Source organism: Erpetoichthys calabaricus, chromosome 10, assembly GCF_900747795.2.
Source record: "Erpetoichthys calabaricus chromosome 10, fErpCal1.3, whole genome shotgun sequence".
Lineage (NCBI taxonomy): Eukaryota > Metazoa > Chordata > Cladistia > Polypteriformes > Polypteridae > Erpetoichthys > Erpetoichthys calabaricus.
In genome coordinates this window covers 118,364,578-118,387,244 of record NC_041403.2, presented here as the reverse complement: position 1 = coordinate 118,387,244, position 22,667 = coordinate 118,364,578, and the positions used below count along the sequence as shown (strand labels likewise).

Here is a 22,667-nt window from a genome sequence, read left to right as displayed (position 1 = left end):
ACCCCCCTGGCCCCCAAAACTGTATTTTTTATATATGACGGTGTCTTTGGACTTTGAAGAGGTACAACCCCCCAACTCGTTCTTCAGAATTATTTTTAGATTTGATTGAGCCTTTGAACTCTGAAGGGGGACTGTTCCACCCTCCCCTCCCAGTGAGAGTCGAGGAAGACGATAAAACAGAGCAATGCAAGTTATTTGTTCCACTTCAAACACTGAAAATAATAATAAAGTGGTCAGCAAAGTTGGCATACACTTTGGAGATACCAAGGGAAAGACAGCACCAGCATTTTTAAAAATGTAGGAGAAAACTTTAAGTATAAATAAAGTTATAAGTATACAACAGTAAGCATTATTTTACATTTTTAATCCATGTGTGTTGAAATGTTCTGTATCTTCAAGGATGGAAAACAATTAAGTGGAAGACATTTTGTTTTATAGAAATAATGATATTTCTGCATTAGAATATCTTTTTCAAAAATTTATTTTCAACATGGATTTGTACAGAAATGGGATTTTGAAAATCAGGTATGAAGGACAGCCGGGTCCCATGCCCGGCAGGGACGCCCCTGCTGCATCTGTTCCAGGGGAGCCACCATGAGCAGCTCAGTACCTCCCCCGGGACGCTTGGTGGCAGCCTCCCTGGTGGACGATGATTCCCCAACCTGGCGCAAGGCTCCATGGGAGATGGAGTCCTCTACAGCCTGGCTGGGGGCTTGGATGGCCGCCAGGGGGAGCTGCATGGACTTTCCAGCCCAGCTGGTCGACTCATCAGCCCCACCCGGAAGGTCAATTAGGACCAGGTAATCAAGCACCTGGAACGCTTCCGGGTGGGGTATAACAAAGGCCAGCCACCACCACTCGAGAGAGCCAGAGTCGGGAGGAGGAGGACTAAGCCTGAGGAGGAGGAGGAGGAGGAGGAGGAGGAGGAGGAGTGGTGGTGGTGGTGCTGAGGTGGATAGAGAGAGAGTAATTGTGAGTGTATTTGGGACTGTGTTGGGTCTGTGGGACACGGGGAAGGCGTGCCCCACGGCTGAAGAAATAATAAAGCATGTTTTATTTAAGTACGTGCCTCTGCCTGAGTCTGTGCCGGGTCGGGCGCTATATAGCGCCTTTTACACAGGCTTCGTTTAATAGGCTGTATTGTAAGGCTTGGTTTGATGGCCTCTGCTGAATTCAATGGACATGTACATTTTCTTTGGCCTGTCTTTATATTATTTTTTTCATGTTCATAAAGATATTTTGAAAGGCAATATTAAGGTCTGGTTAGGCTTGCTTGCCTCCCGAAGTGTTGACCTTTGTCCGACAAATTTTACATATAACTTTGCTTTATGCAGTATATGACTATGCATAGCCGAACCACTGCCACGATACTGACATTGAGGCCTTCTTTGGCACAAGTTCCTCATCTGCCATGCTGCTTGCACTACAAATTGTTTTCAACTTCTTCACACAAGAAAGCCGTGGTGGGGAAACATGATATAATTTGGCCAATCACAACGAGAAATCATTCTATTGGTTTGTGGACTTGGCACGAATCCATCAGTATCGAGTGTTAGAAGAATATAAGAGATCACGATCTGTATGATTTGCTTGAAAATTAGATTGTGGACGTCTTCAAGATCGATCACAATCTAAAATCGTCAGATTACACAACCCTAATACCATGACATTTCTTTATTTCACCTTACATAATTTTTTATATTAGGAATTTGTTAGTTTTCACAATTCCCTTGAGGTCATAGCGCAGTGTCAGCTATTGTACAGCAACACTGAAGAATTGCAATGTAAGGGCCCAGGAGAGTAGGATCTCTTTTGGCTGTAACGGTTATTTGAACCAGCAACCTTCTGGACACTGGAGCAGATCCTTAGCCTCAGAGCCACTGCTCCACCTTAACCATATACCATATACTGTAACCATAATAGTTTTTAATTATATCATGATCTAAATTATTGGCCATACCTCCCACACCTATTAGATGGTATTAAAATAATGTGCCTCAGTTCAAAGGATTTCCAGGATAACAGAGAATGGGGAGAAAAAGTTTTATGGGTCAGTTGGTTTAATGGGGTAAACCTGGAAAATAGCTACTAAATTAATGACAGTGATACCATAAAGTAAATAAAGTTTTAAGACAGAAGGTCAGACAACTTTTAATCTTTTGCCTCTTTCTGTGAAGTCAATCTTTGAAAATTACAACACATTTATTTAGCCTTATATTTATTAAATGTAAAATAAACATTAAAGGTAGAAAACTGTATCTGTTGCTTAATCTTGCATTAACTATTAAATAGTTAAATATAAAAAAGCAACACAGAGAATCTAGGTTCCTGGTACTGATATACTATAGGTGACCAAGCACAGACAGATTTTTCAAAGCAAGATAATACTTTACATAATTTCCATAATTTATGGAAAGACTGAAAGAACCTGACAGTAATAGAATATGTAGTATTCAGTTCTTTGACTTGGGGAAAAAAAAGAAAGGTATGGCATATCAGGAACAGTGATTTATTAAACTAAGATGCAAGAGAGCACAATGGACCTTTGTTTACTTGGGTATTGGATTGGCTTAATTAAAAATGACATCTGGTTTGTGCTGCAAGGATCCTTTTCTTAATTAAGAATTATCATAAGTGTAACCTTCTTAAATCAGTATTGAAGATGCTTATCTTTGTAAATTAATGTAAATTATTTGGACAAACATTTTTAACAAGTTAATTGCATTTATGAAGAACAGTAAAAGTATTACAGAAGCTGTTTAATGGGGGGCAGCAAATACTCTAAACAGTTGGACATGGACAGAATATAGCATATACATTCAGAAATTTAGACATACAGTATGTAAAATTTTATGTTCACTATTATGAATGAAACTTTTAAATATTAATACACAATAAGGAATGTAATATTAGACTGCATTACAAAATCACTGAAATCCCAGAAGATCCTATCACTTTCCACAATAAAACACTTTTTGTGAAGTAATTAAAAAGGCTGGTAAGAAAACAAATATCTAAGGAATATTAGTACCTGCAATACATGTCTTGAAAGATTGGGGTAATATTTTTTAATGCCCTTTTTAGTTCACGTCTTAAATAATGTGTTTAGTTCTATGTTTGCTGTACTGTAAGACAGACATAATGGAATCAAAGCAAATTGAGATAATAGACTGCAGAATCAATAGTATTTGTTATGATGAAAGTTTGAATTAGCTAGACATAGGGCTGAGCGATAAAATAATTATCGCGAAATAACTTTTCCTCTATAGAAATATAGGACGTGGTTGATAGAAAGTCGATAGAACTCATTCCATCCAAGTTTTGACAGACAACACAAAAGCCAATGATAATGAGAATAGCGCCACGCCGAACCAATCATGTGGCTGGAATAGAGTTATAGCTACATCGGGTTAGGTTTACACACACGGTACTGAGCATAGTAACAACTGGTAGCAGCACACATGATAATGTTTGGGCAGAAGCAGCCCTGCATCATGAAGTTAATTTACCCTTGTAAAATAAGCTCAAAATGTCACTTGCACTTACAAAATGTGCTTTCCTTGCACACTGACTTTTGGCAGTGATCTAACTCATTAGTGCATGCTAGTATGTCAGGAGTGGGACCGAGATAAAAGAGAAAAAGACGACATATGTTAATGAAAACTGGAAAATAATAAGCATTACTGAAAAAGACACCTCAATTGACACAACTGAAGGCTCAAAAGATGACATTGTTGAATAGAAGGGTCAGATTAATTTGGTGGTGTGGAGATATTTTTGCTATTTGAAGCAGAGTAGTATGCACTGCGAAATGTGTCAAAGGCATGTTACCACAAACACAAGTAACACCACTAATCATTTTTACCAACTGAAATCGTGTCATTCTTCAGAGCATGCACAATGCAAGACCTTACAGTCCCAGACCCAAACAAGTGCTGCACTAATGGGAATTTCGTGTGCCTTTCTTTTTTCTTTATTTTTTTTCACCTTGAAGTAGAGGTCTGCATGGGACCGATTTTATTGGTAAACCTGTGCCTGCCCGCTCCCAAAATATACCATCCCATGCCTGCCCAATCCTGCATACAGTTGGCCACATTGGTCCTGCTCCTGTCCACAGAAACAAATTGCTTCCATTAATGAAAAAAGTCATGTGTGGTGGATAAGCCTGTTTAACATGATCCTGTACAAGGAAGTGGCTGAAGGTTTCCCCTCTTTGGCCTAGTTGTCCTTTTCACTTTTCTTGCGACGATTCTGCTTCATCTGTATTTAATACAGATCTTCTGATGGGACTTAAATAATAATTTCTGAACACAAATTTGCACATCTTTTTTACAGAAAGGATCAAAAAGAGCAGTGCAAGCAACGTGTCTTCTTAAAGCCTTGTAAGCCGGCAACCAATTACTATTTTATATTGAAACAAAGTACGATCTGTGTTAATAATTGCTATTATTTCTACAAAAATTTAGAATGGACAAGGAAAGTAGGTGCTGTCTACGTACAAGTCACACATACAAGCTTAAGCTTAAAACACACGCTTTTCTAGTCAGCATATTACTGTTAGCTTAACAAACACTTCTCGTTTTCTCACAGTAATTGTTGCTTATCAATACAATCATGCTGTTACCAAGCAAAGCACTATAAATGTACAGGCATCTCCTTGTCTGCTTGCAAGCTCTGAGATGAAAAAGGGTGTTACTAACAGTTGACCAGTGAACTTCACTGCACTGTTTGATTTAGTGCAATTGCATTAAATCACAGTTATTATAAATTATTACAATTCAATACAATAAAGTTTATTTTTGTATTGCCCAAAATCACACAAGGAGTGCCCCAATGGGCTTTAACAGGCCCTGCCTTTTGACAGCCCCCCAGCCTTGACTCTCTAAGAAGACAAGAAAAAACTTCCTAAAAAACCCTTGTAGGGAAAAAATGGAAGAAACCTTGGGAAAGGCAGTTCAAAGAGAGACCCCTTTCCAGGTAGGTTAGGCGTGCAGTGGGTGTTAAAAAAGGGAGGTAAATACTATACAATACACAGAACAGAACACAAGTAATCCTCAATACAATATAATAGTGCAATAGAAATATTGCAAGTACAGAGCAGAATTCAACAGTAGATGATATTACATAATACGATTTGGATTTGTTCAGAGTCCTACAGACCACAGCAATCAGGCTGCCTCCCCCTATAGGCCATTCCACAGCTGAGTCAGCGCTGGGCCAGCCAATCCAATGAAATGACCCCTCTACCTGATGATTCTTGCGATCCTCCATCAGAGATGACTTTTCCTTAGGCAGGCAAAACAACTTGGCAGTAGGGCAGTGGTATTAAGTGCCACACCCGAGTACCGAGAAAAGAAACAGAATAGGTGAGGGTTAGTAACAATTTATAGCTATCATATTACTTATGTTTTAGTGCTAATGACTAACAACAGAGATATGCAGTATGTACAGTTAATACTGCAGCTTTAGTTAGGATATGCTAAGCTGAAGTAGTGAGTCTTCGGCCGGGATTTGAAAGCTGAGACGAAGTGGCATCTCTTATAGTAGCAGGCAGACCATTCAACAGTTTAGGGGTCCTGTAACTAAAAGCTCAACCTCTCACTGTTAATTCATTAAATCCTTGGAATCATAAGTCGACCAGCATCTTGAGATCTTAATGTGCATTATGGTTTGTAAGTCATGATAAGTTAAGGTAAGTAAGACTGACCTTGGCCATTTAAGGCTTTATATGTTAAAAGGAGTATTTTGAAATCTGTCCTGAACTTAACCAGGAGCCAGTGTAAGGATTTAAAAACTGGAGTTATGTGTTCGTATTTTCTCATTCTTGCAATAATTCTTGCAGCAGCATTTTAGATTAACTGGAAGCTGTATAAAGAACAGTTTGAACATCCAGTAAACAACACATTACAGTAGTCAACCCTAGAAGTAAATGCATGAATTAATTTCTCAGAATAATGCTTATTTAGAAAACGTAAAGTCACAAGTAAATTGCAGAGCTTCCTGTGTTTGATCAACACGGGCATGCTGACAAAGTACATGTGCAATGCCACTCCTTATTCAGGAAAAGATCTCAGCCGTCCCACGGAAGAAAGTCTTTCTGAGACTAAGGTCATAAAGCTTATGAAGCTGTTTCTGGACAAAGGCAGAACCATAACAACAGTTGCGTAAAGGGAGACAGCAGATTCCACCTGCAGCTAAAGTCATTTGCACACTGAAGTAGCATTGCACATGTACTGTATCAGCATGCCCATGTCGATCAAACACAGGAAACTCTGCCGTCTACTTGTGACTTTACGCTGTAAGATAAGTAAATAAATCAAAGTAAATAGGTAAATAACATTCAATCTGGCTTTTATATAAGTAACATATGAATGTTTTTTTATATAGAGACCATCACAAAACATAATCACAAACAGAACTTTGCATGATACCTTGGTGAGCTCGGTATGCCCTGCTGTTTCATTGAGGGACATGCGTGTGTCAGATTCCCTGGCAGGATGACACCCGACCTCTTGCTTCATCCAAACGGTGCCATCTTTTGCCTTTACACCTGGTGCAGCTGCGTTGTTCTTGTTTGTGACTGAACGTTTCTTGTGCGGAGGGCTTCTATTCTCTTTCTCCAATGTAGAACCCTCATCCTCATCTGAGTTTACCTCTGTTATAGCATGTCTTTTTTTTGAAAACTAGCAGTGTCAGAATGGGGAAAGCATGAACATGACTGAGAGAATAAAACTGAATAATAATAATAATAAAAAACTAACTTTTACAAGTACCATAAATTTATACCGGCTGTTACAGGCTCAAATAAATCAAATGTGTCGTTTTTATTCTATAATAGTAATAATAAGAGAAGCTCACTACTCAAAACAGTAAATCTAGGAAGGGCACGGAACCTCTCGATTATGAGTCAGCAGTTCTTACCTCTGCATCATCCAAGCTTGTCGTGTTAGCATTGTACCCTAACCAGAGTTCTTTTCCTTCGGTTATATTCTTGAATAAAAGCGTACTTGTTTTGTTATACTTATACCTTTTGTGAAAGTGTTCATTTAATATTTGGACTTCAGTCTTCATACATTATGTACTTCATGTCTACATTTTGTCAATTATTACCAAAACATGAAAAACGTTTCTGTTTTAGTTGTGTGTTCAACAATTCCTGCCTTGCATTCTCTGTCATCCTACTCTCACACACGTGTGATTAGGAGGCAGCTAAAGTGTAATACTATGCCAGACCAGGGGGTGGCAGAATGTGCTGACTGTCTCTCTCAGTCTCTTGCAGACCATTCTTGGGAAATCCCATCGGGTTCCTATGCCACAGATGATGTAACTTCCGGTTCCAGCAACACTGATGATGTCACTTCCGGTTCCTGCTTGGATGACCTCATTTCCTCTCCCAACCTTTAAAAACCACCATCTTACCAACATTTGATCAGTTCTGTTTTGTACTCTGTCTTGTAAACAACTCAACCTTGTTTCTGAACCTTTTGCAGCCAGGTTCATATTATACGGGTGGCTGCCCCAAACCTTTGTGACTGTCTGGAGTCAATTTTGTTACACTACATTTACATAGATCATTGTAGACACGGAATACATGTGAAATGTATGTATTCTAAATGACGATATATTATTTACCCTCTACAATTCCAGGCACCTCACACCCAGATAAATAGACTTGAGCTCTGAGAATCTTCTGTGCGACTTGAGCTGCGTCAGTGGGGGGGATCGGATAGCAGGCTGCTTGACACATTTGGAAAACAAAGGAGCTGATGACGAGGTGCGACGGAATTTAAGTTGACCTGGGATTACAAGTTTTTTCGTAGGCTTCAGGGATTCTACTGTTAAAACAGTTTGAATCTATACAAAGGAAGGATACAGTATAGAGAGAGTTTTTTTGAGATTTTATTTTGTATTAATATCTACTTTATTTATATGGAACTGTCCAAAGAATATACTTTGTGTTTCACTATAAAACTTGAAAGCATTAAGATTTTAGTTTTAGATTTAAAATTTTAGAATTAAGATTTTATGTTATTTACTATGGGGTTTGCCCCTGCTCGCTTTGCTCAACAACCCCCCAGGCCTGCACTACGTGCCAGCCACTTCGCGTCTCTGCCGCTCACGTTGTGAAGAGGGGGGCTGAATGCACCCCAAGGAGACGTGGTCGCTCCTCCAAAACCCCCTCATAAACGATGATATAATGGGAAATATTTCGTTTTTTTTTTTTTTTTTACCTCCTCTTTGCTCGATCAGCTGCTGGCTTGCTACTGCTGCCATACCGCGTGATCTGCATCTCGTGCGGCACTTCAAAAATTTAAAAGCCTGTGCAGCAGCTGTCCTACTCTGTGTCTTTTCTTTTCCGGCCCCAGGCATGGTTCTTGATATTTTTTAGTTTAGAATTTAAAAACAGAATAAGAATCTGAAGATCTAACAACATCACATTAAAGTTCTATAAATTCTGAAAAGAATGATACCTAATATATATACAGTGCATCCGGAAAGTATTCACAGCGCATCACTTTTTCCACATTTTGTTATGTTACAGCCTTATTTCTAAATGGATTAAATTCATTTTTTCCTCAGAATTCTACACACAACACCCCATAATGACAACGTGAAAAAAGTTTACTTGAGATTTTTGAAAATTTATTGAAAATAAAAAAAATTGAGAAAGCACATGTACATAAGTATTCACAGCCTTTGGCATGAAGGTCAAAATTGAGCTCAGGTGCATCCTGTTTCCCCTGATCATCCTTGAGATGTTTCTGCAGCTTAGTTGGAGTCCACCTGTGGTAAATTCAGTTGATTGGACATGATTTGGAAAGGCACACACCTGTCTATATAAGGTCCCACACTTGACAGTTCATGTCAGAGCACAAATCAAGCATGAAGTCCAAGGAATTGTCTGTAGACCTCCGAGACAGGATTGTCTCGAGGCACAAATCTGGGGAAGGTTACAGAAAAATTTATGCTGCTTTGAAGGTCCCAATGAGCACAGTGGCCTCCATCATCCGTAAGTGGAAGAAATTCGAAACCACCAGGACTCTTCCTAGAGCTGGTCGGCCATCTAAACTGAGCGATTGGGGAAGAAGGATCTTAGTCAGGGAGGTGACCAAGAACCCGATGGTCACTCTGTCAGAGCTCCAGAGGTCCTCTGTGGAGAGAGGAGAACCTTCCAGAAGAACAACCATCTCCGCAGCAATCCACCAATCAGGCCTGTATGGTAGAGTGGCCAGACGGAAGCCACTCCTTAGTAAAAGGCACATGGCAGCCCTCCTGGAGTTTGCCAAAAGGTACCTGAAGGACTCTCAGACCATGAGAAAGAAAATTCTCTGGTCTGATGAGACAAAGATTGAACTCTTTGGTGTGAATGCCAGGCATCACGTTTGGAGGAAACCAGGCACCGCTCATCACCAGGCCAATAGCATCCCTACAGTGAAGCATGGTGGTGGCAGCATCACGCTGTGGGGATGTTTTTCAGCGGCAGGGACTGGGAGACTAGTCAGGATAAAGGGAAAGATGACTGCAGCAATGTACAGAGACATCCTGGATGAAAACCTGCTCCAGAGCACTCTTGACCTCAGATTGGAGCGACGGTTCATCTTTCAGCAGGACAACGACCCTAAGCACACAGCCAAGATATCAAAGGAGTGGCTTCAGGACAACTCTGTGAATGTCCTTGAGTGGCCCAGCCAGAGCCCAGACTTGAATCCGATTGAACATCTCTGGAGAGATCTTAAAATGGCTGTGCACCAACGCTTCCCATCCAACCTGATGGAGCTTGAGAGGTGCTGCAAAGAGGAATGGGCAAAACTGGCCAAGGATAGGTGTGCCAAGCTTGTGGCATCATATTCAAAAAGACTTGAGGCTGTAATTGCTGCCAAAGGTGCATCGACAAAGTATTGAGCAAAGGCTGTGAATACTTATGTACATGTGATTTCTCAGTTTTTTTATTTTTAATAAATTTGCAAAAACCTCAAGTAAACTTTTTTCACGTTGTGATTATGGGATGTTGTGTGTAGAAATCTGAGGAAAGAGATGAATTTAATCCATTTTGAAATAAGGCTTTAACATAACAAAATGTGGAAAAAGTGATGCGCTGTGAATACTTTCCGGATGCACTGTATGTAGGTTTTAAAATAAGCCAGATTTAAAGCATGACAAAAAAGTGACATAAAAATGTCACATAAAATCGTTGCACTTTTAGGCTTAGGATTTTATATATATAGAGTAGATTTGGGGTTGACCAACAAAAATATTGTGTTCTCCTGAAAAACTTAAAGTCTTTTGACGGGTCAGATTTGAGACTTTTTTATTTTGTACTAGCTGATTACCCAGTGGCTTCACTCACTGAGTGCAAGGGAAAAAAATAAAATGTAGTCTATAAGTTATTAAACAGTAAAACATTAACATTTAAGAAGTAAAGATATATTGAGCACTACTGGAGTGGTTTAGGGTAAACTACATTTTAAAGGTGCTATAAGACAACAGGTAAGTAGTACTAACAGTAGCTAAAATGTATTTGAATTATCTCTCGGTAGTAGATCCCTTGTGAAAGGCACTACACAACCGCTGTGGTATAGAAATTACATTTTCTATGTGATCGTCTAAATTTCTGTCTGACATCCTTGCACTACGTGCCTGTGATTTACTTCTTTAAATAATTCAAAGTCAAGTCAAAGTCAAAGTGAACTTTATTGTCATCTCAACCATATACAAGTATACAGATAGACGAAATTGCGAAGCTCAGGATCCACAGTGTAACAACATGACGTGCGATAAATAAATTAAAAATAGAATTAAAATTTAAAATTTAAAAATTTAAAAATTAAAAATTAAAACACAAACAAGACAAGACATTGTGCAAAGATAGGACAAAGAAGTAGCAGCAATTTCCACTCTCCCAGGAACCGATGGGGCACTTGAAGTGTCACAAACACTGCGAGAAGAGAGGACGCTGCTCGAAACTGCGAAGGTCTCGACCCCGTGGAGCAGCCCGACATTCCTCACCTCCCAGCATCCACTTTGTTCTCACGCACATTGTTTACAGCTCGCCACAGTTAAAAAGTAAGCAAAGCCGTTTTCCTGATCTCTTCTACTATCAAGTACTACCAACTAAAAAAAAGTTACAATGTGGTAGTTTCTGTGACAGTCACGTGGACGAATAAATAAAACTTCTCTGTCAGAACGCACCTGGCAGTGGATGGGTCAGCGCTGTAGTCCAGAGAGGAGGGCTGGGAAAGGACGACGCGGGGTGTACTTCTATGGGATAGATCAGTGTGTTTGTGTTTACTTCTTTTCAATAGCAGTAAAATAACTCTCACACAAATAATAACAATTCGTAAAGACGATATAAAAATGGCGTCCACAAACGAAGTGATTAGTTCCTGTATTATAATATGTTTTGTTGTCATACGTAATTTCCATATCACGTGGTTATACGTAATTTCCGTTTCATACATAATTTCCATATCGCGTGGTCATACACAATTTCCGTTTCAAACGCGAAAATAATTTTATATATATAGATTACCTATTTTATTTATTTGGAATTAATGAAAGAATTTAGTTGTGCATTTTGTTTGTGGTCTCCTGTAACACTCAAAGCTTTTGACTAGTCAGAAGTAAGATTTTATTATATATAATTATTTTATTTATTTGAAATACAGTTGTATAATGTTTTACAGTACATTTGTTATGTTCAACTTCTGACAAAAAATAAATAATATTTAAACCAAAATTAACCTTATGATGTCTTCATATCTCACATAGGAGTAAAAAGGATCCGTTAAGCTTGACAGAAATAGTGCTTTGATTTATATCATGATATACATTGATATTGATTGATATGAAAAAAAAATATCGTGATAAGATTTTTTTTTCCGTATAGCCCAGCCCTAGCTAGAAGAAAGACTTAATTCAGTCTATGTAGGCAGAGACTGAGGAGGTAAGAAAGAATTGTTTATCATACTGAAATTATATTTTTAAGTCATAGAAGTTAAGGTCATATTTCACCCAGAATTTCCAACATAAATAAATTAATAAATGACAATTTATTTACCTGTTCTATTGTAGCTGAAAGAAGCATGTTGGGAACTTTGATCACTGATTCAATTTTGTTTCGTTAATAAATAAAGAATACAAGTTTTCAAAGTTTGAATGAATATTCTGTTATGCCACAGCTTGTTCCAGGGTAAGACAAATTGCAAAATCAGATCCTTTTACTGGTGCAGTATATGAGGCTTATCTGCTCAGAGTTAATGAAAAATTTCAGTCATAAATTTACCTGAAGCATCATATGAATTCTAGTTGTGCATATGAACTGGAGATACTGGACGCTTTATCAATACTGTATGTTTCTGGTGAGAAAATTAATGGAAATTTACTGTGCCCACTCCTCCTGGATGTCTTTTGCAATACATTAATCCTTTACTGTATATAAGAGCTCTATTTTTCCATTAATTATATATCTATCATATACTTTATGAGTGTGTGTTATTTATTTTTATATATTATTTATTTAAATTTTTTACTATGCTTGTAACTATTTTTGACATCTTATAAAGCATTTTGAGCTACTTTCTCTGTATGAAAATGTACTTTAGAAATAAATGTTGTTCATCTTGTTTTTAGTACTTCTATGCTTACTTCTGTTCTGCAAATTTGGAGAAGAAAAGCAGTCTAAATTCTCTGAATTACTGGATGGAGCAGGCCAGCAACATCTCATTAAATACAATGAAGAAGGCGGTAGCTCAGTTTCCAGTGTAAGTGCTGAACTGATCTTTTTATGTTGTTAATGTTTTATGTACAGTCATATGAAAAAGTCTGGGAACCCCTCTCAGCCTGCATAATAATTGACTTTACTTTCAACAAAAAAGATAACAGTGGTATGTCTTTCATTTCCTACGAACATCTGAGTACTGGGGTGTTTTCCGAACAAAGATTTTTAGTGAAGCAGTATTTAGTTGTATGAAATTAAATCAAATGTGAAAAACTGGCTGTGCAACAGTTTGGGTCCCCTTGTAATTTTGCTCATTTGAATGCATGTAACTGCTCAATACTGATTACTTGCAACACCAAATTAGTTGGATTAGCTCATTAAGCCTTGAACTTCATAGACAGGTGTGTCCAATCATGAGAAAAGGTATTTAAGGTGTTCAATTGCAAGTTGTGCTTCCCTTTGACTCTCCTCTGAAGAGTGACAGCATGGGATCCTCAAAGCAACTCTCAAAAGATCTGAAAACAAAGATTGTTCCATTTCATGGTTTAGGGGAAGGCTACAAAAAGCTACCTCAGAGGTTTAAACTGTCAGTTTCAACTGTAAGGAATGTAATCAGGAAATGGAAGGCCACAGGCACAGTTGCTGTTAAACCCAGCAGGTCTGGCAGGCCAAGAAAAATACAGGAGCTGCATATGCACAGGATTGTGAGAATGGTTACAGACAACCCACAGATCACCTCCAAAGACCTGCAAGAACATCTTGCTGCAGATGGTGTATCTGTACATCATTCTACAATTCAGCGCAATTTGCACAAAAAGCATCTGTATGGCAGGGTGATGAGAAAGAAGCCCTTTCTGCACTCACGCCACAAACAGAGTCGCTTGTTGTATGCAAATGCTCATTTAGACAAGCCAGATTCATTTTGGAACAAAGTGCTTTGGACTGATGAGAAAAAAAATTGAGCTATTTGGTCATAACAAAAAGCGCTTTGCATGGCGGAAGAAGAACACCGCATTCCAATTAAAACACTTGCTACCTACTGTCAAATTTGGTGGAGGTTCCATCATGCTGTGGGGCTGTGTGGCTAGTTCAGGGACTGGGGCCCTTGTTAAAGTCGAGGGTCGGATGAATATAGCCCAATATCAACAAATTCTTCAGGATAATGTTCAAGCATCAGTCACAAAGTTGAAGTTACACAGGGGTTAGATATTCCAACAAGACAATGACCCAAAACACAGTTCAAAATCTACAAAGGCATTCATGCAGAGGGAGAAGTACAATGTTCTGGAATGGCTGTCACAGTCCCCTGACTTGAATATCATCGAAAATCTATGGGATGATTTGAAGAAGGCTGTCCATTCTCTTTTGTATGGAAGAATGGTCAAAAATACCTCCATCCAGAATCCAGACACTCATCAAAGTCTATAGGAGGCGTCTAGAGGCCGTTATATTTGCAAAAGGAGGCTCAACTAAGTATTGATGTAATATCTCTGTTGGGGTGCCCAAATTTATGCAACTGTCTAATTTTGTTATGATTCATATTGCATTTTTTCTGTTAATCCAATAAACTTAATGTCACTGCTGAAATACTACTGTTTCCATAAGGCATGTCATATATTAAAAGGAAGTTGCTACTTTGAAAGCTCAGCCAATGATAAACAAAAATCCAAAGAATTAAGAGGGGATCCCAAACTTTTTCATATGACTGTATGTGTAACAGATATAAATGGCAGTTATGCTGATTGTCTTAAAAGTATGTATACTTTGTTTTTTTTTACAAATTTTTAGGCTGGACAATTGCCAATGCATTCTCCAATTAAAGAAAATGTTTTAAATGTGAATAACACACTGGTAAGAACAATTTCTTAAATTTAAAATCAGTAAGAGTACATTTAGTAAAGCAGTTTTATAGTGCATGAGCAAAAGATAAATATAGAATATTATAGTTACATTATGCAAATTATAATCTAAGAATAGTTTTGATTGTGCATTAAACTTTAAGTAACGCATTCTTTGGTTTTATTTCAAATGGAGAAATTTTATTGTTATTTCAAGTCAAAGATCAAAGGAATTTCATGTATCATAATATTAATTTTAGGTCGAAATGAAGGGCCCAAAATGTCTTTGAAACTCTTAGCTTATTAACTGCATAAAATAAAAAATGTTTTTGTTTTACACATATATACTGCATATAAAATGTTCAGTTAAACCAGTGACAGTAAAACAGACTCTACAGAATAGTATAATACAATAAAATTATGAAAATACTTTATAGAAAAAACTAAAAATGTGTTGTTAGCCTGGACTCTAATCCACTTTAGGCTACCAGTCCAAATCCCATTACGGACTCACAGTATGACCATGAAAAGTAACTGAGCCTATCAATGTCTCATTAAGTGAAAATAATTATTTCCTGACTTTAAAAGGAAACTTAGGTTTAATACAAACATGCATCATATATTCTGTTGGTTATCACACAGTCACTACCAAACTATACAAGGGAAACTTTTTCTGTTTAATTTAATAGGTCTACTCACTGTTAATCAATTTGTTTATTTTTGTGTTGTACTTTTTACTGCAATTGGTTGTTTTTATTTTAATTGTAGCTGTGTTTGATTTTCCCGTTTGTATTCTTCTTGAAAATCTCATTTACTTCTATGTTCCTCCTGGTTTGTGCTAAGGATGTGTCTTTTCATATGCTTGTTCTATTTACAGTTCTATTCAGTTTGCATGCTGTTAATTATGCCTAAAAAGGATAATAAAACAAAACAAAAAAAAAAGAAATAAAACAGTAAAAAGACAGTCATAATACTTGCTGGTGTCATGTGGCTTATTCCTGGGAGGTGACTGGAGTATTGCGCTGTGGCTAGACAATTTAGCATCTATGAAAGCATATTAGAATATTATTCATCATACAACTTGGGTGACACATGAATAAGAAATAGCATATTGCTTTTCTTAAATGAAATGATTCATTAATGGAACAAATATTTCTGTATATAGATATTGTAAATAAATATTAGGCTGTGTGGACATAAATAAGCATACCCTTTATGAGAACAGGTTTTCAGATGTAGGGTTTAGTAGCATTAAAAAGTAAAGAAATATATCAGTTGCTAATATGCATTACACCTTATTGAACAGATTTCTAAAGGTTTAAGCCACTGCTTTAATTCTATTATGATTTGATGTGGGTCAGCTGCAATCTGATTTATAAAATATTGATTGTGAAGTTTTTTTATTTGAGTTACTAATGCTCAATATTATTCTACAAGTAAATGTAGTTACTAGAATGAAACAATTGTGATATTTTTGCTAAAAGTAAAAAATAAATAAATAAATTCCACAGTTAATATCATAATGCTTTATAACTTGCAATGCAATATGATGCTGCTACTCATCTTTCCATAGTAACTAGGTTGATAATTAACTTTAATTTTTCAGGAGATGCAAATATTTAAAAGTTTACCTTTGTCATATGTGTGCACAATTATTTTGATAAAAACATTGTAAAGGCATTCTGGAAAAGAGCTGGAGACTCAATGAAGACTTTTATTTTGTCTTTTATAGCCTGTGCTATAGGTTAATGCATATGTGCTCTGCCTGTTGTCACTATGACACACTTCTAAACTGGTTGATATATTTTTCTCAGCGAGTGGAGCTTTCCCCACCTTGTTGCAGAAGACCAGAAGCAGTTCTTATATTGACATGGGTAAATAGAGTCAGTTGGTTAGAGGTCTTCATCTTGAAAGACCAACTCCAGGAATTGGGCAAAAACAGACACACTTATTAAATATCGAGCTATAGGCACCATCCCTTCATTTATGCCATTTATTATGGTCACCATAAGGACAGTAGAATAGTCACATTGTTGACAATATTTAAACATAAAATTTGGTCAGCAGTTGAAATAAGGTGAATGAGTATTTTCTACACTTTTATGTAGTGTCACTAATTAGGAGAAAGTTTAGGATAAATTAGCTTTAAACAGAAAGTATTCCAGTTATAAATATGTTATTAAATAACAACCTTTACTTTATATTAGAAGGGTGTCAAACTTATATCCTGGACAGCAACAGCGTCTGCAGATTTATAGTTTTAGTGACCTTTCTTAATAAGAAACCAATTATTGCTGCTAATGGAACACACTTATATTTGTCTTAATTTTAACAGTGTAATTTAAGCAAGTAGTTCATTCAATACACTTATTTTATACAAAGAAATAAATTAAGTATTCCAAAGAGCATATAAAGAGCTGGCAGCTAATATTCTAAAGAGATCTTCTCATCACACAGCACGTACGTTCCCTGTAAGTTGTGTCCATGTTCTGGTGCACACAACTCTTTATCCTTCAATGCACAACACTTTGTTAGTAAAGTACAAAACAGCAAACAAAATATGGATGACACAATGGCATCTCTTCCTGAAATCAGTTATTAAAATTTGTTATGTCTGTGTCAAGTTCTGGGAAGATGAGCATGTGGTAAGGCATCTCACATACATGCTCCTTACTTACATTCAGCCATTTCACCAGCACTAAATAATAAATTATTGATTGTGCTGTAATATACTTGCCATAGTATTATACATGTTAGTTTCTGAATGATGTCGAAGGGAAGAAAGGCATTGGCAATAACAGCAGTATCTGCTCCTTTTTGGAACTATTTTTATTTAACAGGAAATGACAGTACAGTACACCCTTGAAATTCACGGGGATTACGTTCCTAGAGCACCTGCGAATTGTGAAAAACCGCAAATTATGGATGTGGTTAAAAAAAATGCCTATTTTTATAGTTTAAATCCTAAATATGCCCCCAAAACACTTTAATTCCATTTCAACCTCAGCTTAATACATTACTGTACCTAAAAAAAAGAATGTAAAGGTAAACCTGTATACTGTACAGTACTGTGCTGATATGTCACCCAGAGTGCTAGAATCTAAAATACTGATGTTTTTCTGGTAATGACTTACATATTTCATTTTCTGGATTTGATTCTCAGTCTTTGCATTTTGTATCTGATTGATTTATTGTGCTCTTGTTAATGACTTCTGACAATTCTTGTTTAACTACAATAAGGGATTAGTTCTTTGGTTTTTAATAGCAATCCACAGTGTACTTAGAAACCTGTCTCGATGCATGCTCAATAATCCAGGTAAGGAAATCCTAGAACTTTGATTCTGTTCATCTGGACAAAGTTTTTAAGTGGGAGAAATATTTTGAGACTTATCCAAGTCTCTTCCTCAGTCTCAATTGACTGCAGGTTTCCCCAACCTTATAAACAGTACCTTTGCTTAATCACAGAGACTAGCACCATTGACAAAGGGCCACCTGGGTGAAAATCAGATCTCAGGAGGTACGACAGTTCACAGACCACATCAACGGGGTGGACAAATACATCAAGTTCACCAGAGAGGATATGGAAAATAACAAGCTAGCCTTCTTAGACTGTGAAATTTCCATCATCAACGGGGGACATTTGAAAGTGGATGTGTACCGTAAACCCACACTTACGGACCAGTATCTAAGGTTTGACTCTCACCATCCACTAGAGCACAAACTAGGTGTCATTAGGACTCTACAACACAGAGCTAACACCATTCCCACAGACTCAGAGGCCAGGGAAGCAGAAGAACACCACGTTAAAAAGGCCCTGAGTAAATGTGGATATCCCAGCTGGTCCTTTGTCAAAGCAGGGAGGACACCTAAAGAACGCTCCAAGCGATTCATGAGACAGGAAGGACATCCACTGCCTAAGCGAAAACCCTTAGTGATCCCGTATGTGTCAGGAGTATCGGAACAGCTGAGGCGCATTTTCTCGAAACACCGGGTCTCAGTGGCTTTCAAACCCCAAAACACGCTACGCCAAAGATTGGTCCATCCCAAGGATCGGGTCCCACGGCACAAACAGAGTAACATAGTTTATGCAGTTAAGTGCCAGGAGGAGTGCCATGAATTGTACATCGGGGAAACCAAGCAGCCACTGGCTAAGCGCATGTCACAACACAGAAGAGCTTCCTCGTCAGGCCAGGACTCCGCAGTCTATTTACATCTACAGGATAGTGGTCACTCCTTTAAAGATGAAGAGGTGCACATCCTGGACAGGGAGGAGCGCTGGTTTGAGAGAGGAATCAAGGAGGCCATTTACGTGAAAAAGGAACGACCATCTCTGAACAGAGGAGGGGGCCTAAGGGTACATCTGTCGCCATCTTACAATGCTGTGATTGCAGCCATTCCTCAACCCTCTATGAATGGTTCACACATCTACTAATCAGTGGACAATCTGCATATCACTGATCAACTGGCCCTTTGTCAATGGTGCTAGTCTCTGTGATTAAGCAAAGGTACTGTTGGGAAAACCTGCAGTCAATTGAGACTGAGGAAGAGACTTGGATAAGTCTTGAAATATTTCTCCCACTTAAAAACTTTGTCCAGATGAACAGAATCAAAGTTCTAGTACTTAGAAACCTGTTTATTACACACATTTCCTGGTCTATTGCTAATAACATCCAGCAGTTGTCCCCCTGCATAATCACAAGGTGCAGGCACCAATTGGGTGCAGGTGTGTGTTTCACTCCGTGATTAACGGAGGTGCTGACTGGCTGTTCCACATTCTCCTAGTTAAACAGCTATCATAAAAGGAGCCCTGCATGGGAAGGAAGAGGGAGGACTCATCTCATAAGAGAATAGACTAGACAGATTAAAGAAGAAGAGGAAGATAAGAAGGAGGTTAACAGGAGAGAAGAAGTAGAAAAGAGAGAGACAGAGATGGGGAGAGAGAAAGAGAGTGCCCGTGCTGAATGGAGTGAGGGGCAGGTGGTCTGGTGTGAGCCTTGGGGCTGTGGAAGTGGCGCTCATATTGAATGCTTAACTGGGAGTAGGAGCGGCCTGAAATGTGGTGTCACCCGCAGACACCCAGAGACTGGCGGTGGAGGATGTGTGAGGCTCAGATTAGGAGCCCTATTGAGAATCTTTAACAATCGGGACCTGGTCCTGGGTTTGGATGGTGAGTCCTATTGTGGAGCAGTGGGCAGCAGGGACTGGGCCAGTTATTTGAAGATTAACTGCACCTGTCAGCAGGCGTCTCCTCCTTTTGCAAGGTCTGAACAGGATAAAAAGAGGAGACACCAGGTTTAAAGGGAAGCGTTGGGGCTCATTGATTTTGTGAGCTATCTCTAGCTTTTAACCTCATTGCTTTATTGGATTACTTATTGTGACTGGTTTTAACCTTCAACATTTTAATAGATTATTTATTTAAAGAAGATTTTGCACTGCACAATTTGCACTTTTGTTCCTGGATGGATTTTAATAAAACTACTGTATACCTGTTTGAACCTACCCATGGTCCACCTCATCTCAGTGACGTTATTGACGGTGGTGGGTTCAAGAGGCTCCTGGAAGGAATTGGTATCATGGAGCTAACCCGCACTGTCACAGGGTGGCTGGATATGGAGAGTATGTGTGTACTGTGGTTCAGCCAAGCTACTTTGAGAACTGCTTGACCTGGCCATGGTCATGAGAATCAAGCAATATAGGGCAGCAACAACATAAAATGGTGCTGTGGTGACATCACAGTCAATGAAAAATAATTGCAATAAATCCAAAAACTAAAACCCAGAATCACCACATAGGTGAAATAATTTGTTGCAGCATTCTGCATGTTGCATTCTTAGCCTTGCAGACATTTTTGACACTTCTGACACCAGTCTTCTTACTAATCAAAAATTCATCTTTACAGTATAACTTTAGGCTGCTCTTTTAACTTACTTGGTAACTGGTCTCTAGAACTCTTCTCATAGGTCAGCTTTTGAGGTTGTCTTGACTGAAGATTAATACTGATTAACTAGTTCATAGCAGAAGGTAGAGTCTGTTAAATCTTGGTAGAAAAGTGTAGTAATTAAATCAGAATAGGAGACAACAATATAGCAGACTATTTTTACAAGAAGAATATAAATGAAATGTAGGTTTAGACTGTGGTAATAATGTAACATTATCAAATCTGCTTAATTAAATTCAGGGATAAGCCGGGGCCTATATATAAATGCCTTGAGCATGGGAAAGATGTTATATAAATAAAATATTATTATTATTATCCTGGCAGCATATGGAGAAACAGTCCTGACAGATTACCAGTACATAACTAGACCAATTCTGGAAATACATTATGCATAAAAGAATAAAGTTTTAATTGTGACAGATAGGTAAATCAGTGCCACACAATCAAAGGAACTGATCTGTTTTAAAAATGGTTCAAACTTAAAGCTCACTGAAGATCTCATAAACACAGTCACATTTAGTCATGCTCAGTTTAATGAATTCTGACATCTTTTATGCAAGTAGGATGTTCAGGTACAGTTAAATATCAACACTATTTGCATACAATGATTTTTTTTCTGCTCAATCAGAGGATAAAACTAAGAGAGCTAAATGTAAAAGAATGGGCTGAGCTCCTTACGGACACCACAGCAGAGAAACCTAAGAGAACTACAGTGAAAAATAACATATATGCTATGTTTAGAGTGGCAGAAAGAAAAAATACATATATCGGGGTCTGTTTTGGAAAGTAGTGGTTGCAGGTGACATACAACATATGCAGAAAGGTGCATTTAAGCAGATATCAGCTGTCACTTTAAAAGCATTAAAAAATGCTGTAATTTCATTGGCAGATTGTTGCTTGCATTTTTGGTGTAAACACAGCTGTAAATAGATTAAGACTAATTACAAATAAAATGTCAAGAAGATTGAGCTTCTTTTAAAATGATTAAAATCCAAACATTTAATGCAAAATTCTCTAGCAACTGAAAAAGTCAGTAAACAAAATTAATTCTCTGGATGATTTATGTTTCTTATCTGGTTAATTTCAGGCTTCACAACCAAACTGGGGCAACAGTAAGAGGCACAGTAATGGAGGACAACAGAGGAGCTTCATGGACTCCGTAAGTAAAATACACATTATATTGAACTACTGTATATGTTTTAGTTTTGATATTCATTTTAAAGTTTTTTTCCTTCAGTCCCTCCATTTCCATGCCATTCCTAATCCATTTATAGGATAGTGGAGGGGCTAGAGCCTGTGGCACAGATTCTGATATAAGGCAATAGCCAACATGAGATGGAGAACCAGTCCATCAGACTCACACACAAGTATTCATTCATACTGAGTCAGCATAGAATTACTAGCTATCATGATACACATGTTTTTTGGGAGACAGAAGAAAATACCTGGATACCAGGATAAAATACATTTCAAAATGAATAAATGTGTGTAGCATGCTAGCAACATGCTACTGACAGCTTTTTCCACCTACATATAGGAACCTATTCAATAATGTGACATTTAGTCACTCATGTGTTACATAATTTATTGTATTATATTGCCTAGTCAGAAGAGTAAAGTTTTAAAAACCTAATGATCTGAAATACACACTAAAAGAAGTAGCTTCAATAGCAATAAATGTTGTTTATATACAGGAGCAAGGTTAACATCCTGAAATCTATTCTCCTTGAAGGTATACGTATAATATAAGGCACCTAAAAAATGATAAGCCAATCATTTCCACCAATAATGCAGATTACTTGCAAATGCCAACTTATTCTTATTAAAATTAAATCATTACACATTCTCAGCAAGTCCTACACTGACTATAAGATGAAAAGCATCAGAATTAATGGAGAGAATAATAGTGGGTAATCTAGTGGAGTGTCTTGATTTACCAGTAATATTCTACAGTCTACTCGTACGGTCTTCAATGACAAGATATTTTACATTACTTGTTAGACTCTGAAATAAATAAATGCTTTTTTGCCCCCAAATCCATTCATGCACATTCCTCATCCATACATAAGATGAAGACCATCACTGCACATCTTCAGATCTAAAAAATAAATGACACTTTACAAATAATACATTTTGTGCATATACTGTATGTTTAACAGATCATTCCTTAAAT

General features: G+C 37.7%; 1 protein-coding gene across 1 annotated transcript in view; it reads left to right on the top strand.

Annotated features, from left to right (window-relative positions):
• Positions 1-22,667, top strand: part of LOC114659361 (cadherin-like protein 26) — a 111,473-nt gene that overhangs the window by 74,278 nt on the left and 14,528 nt on the right. The window contains exons 13-15 of the mRNA XM_028811804.2: positions 12,631-12,761; positions 14,507-14,569; positions 21,582-21,653. Coding sequence (XP_028667637.1) covers positions 12,631-12,761; positions 14,507-14,569; positions 21,582-21,653 — 266 coding nt within the window. The remainder of the gene's footprint in view (positions 1-12,630; positions 12,762-14,506; positions 14,570-21,581; positions 21,654-22,667) is intronic.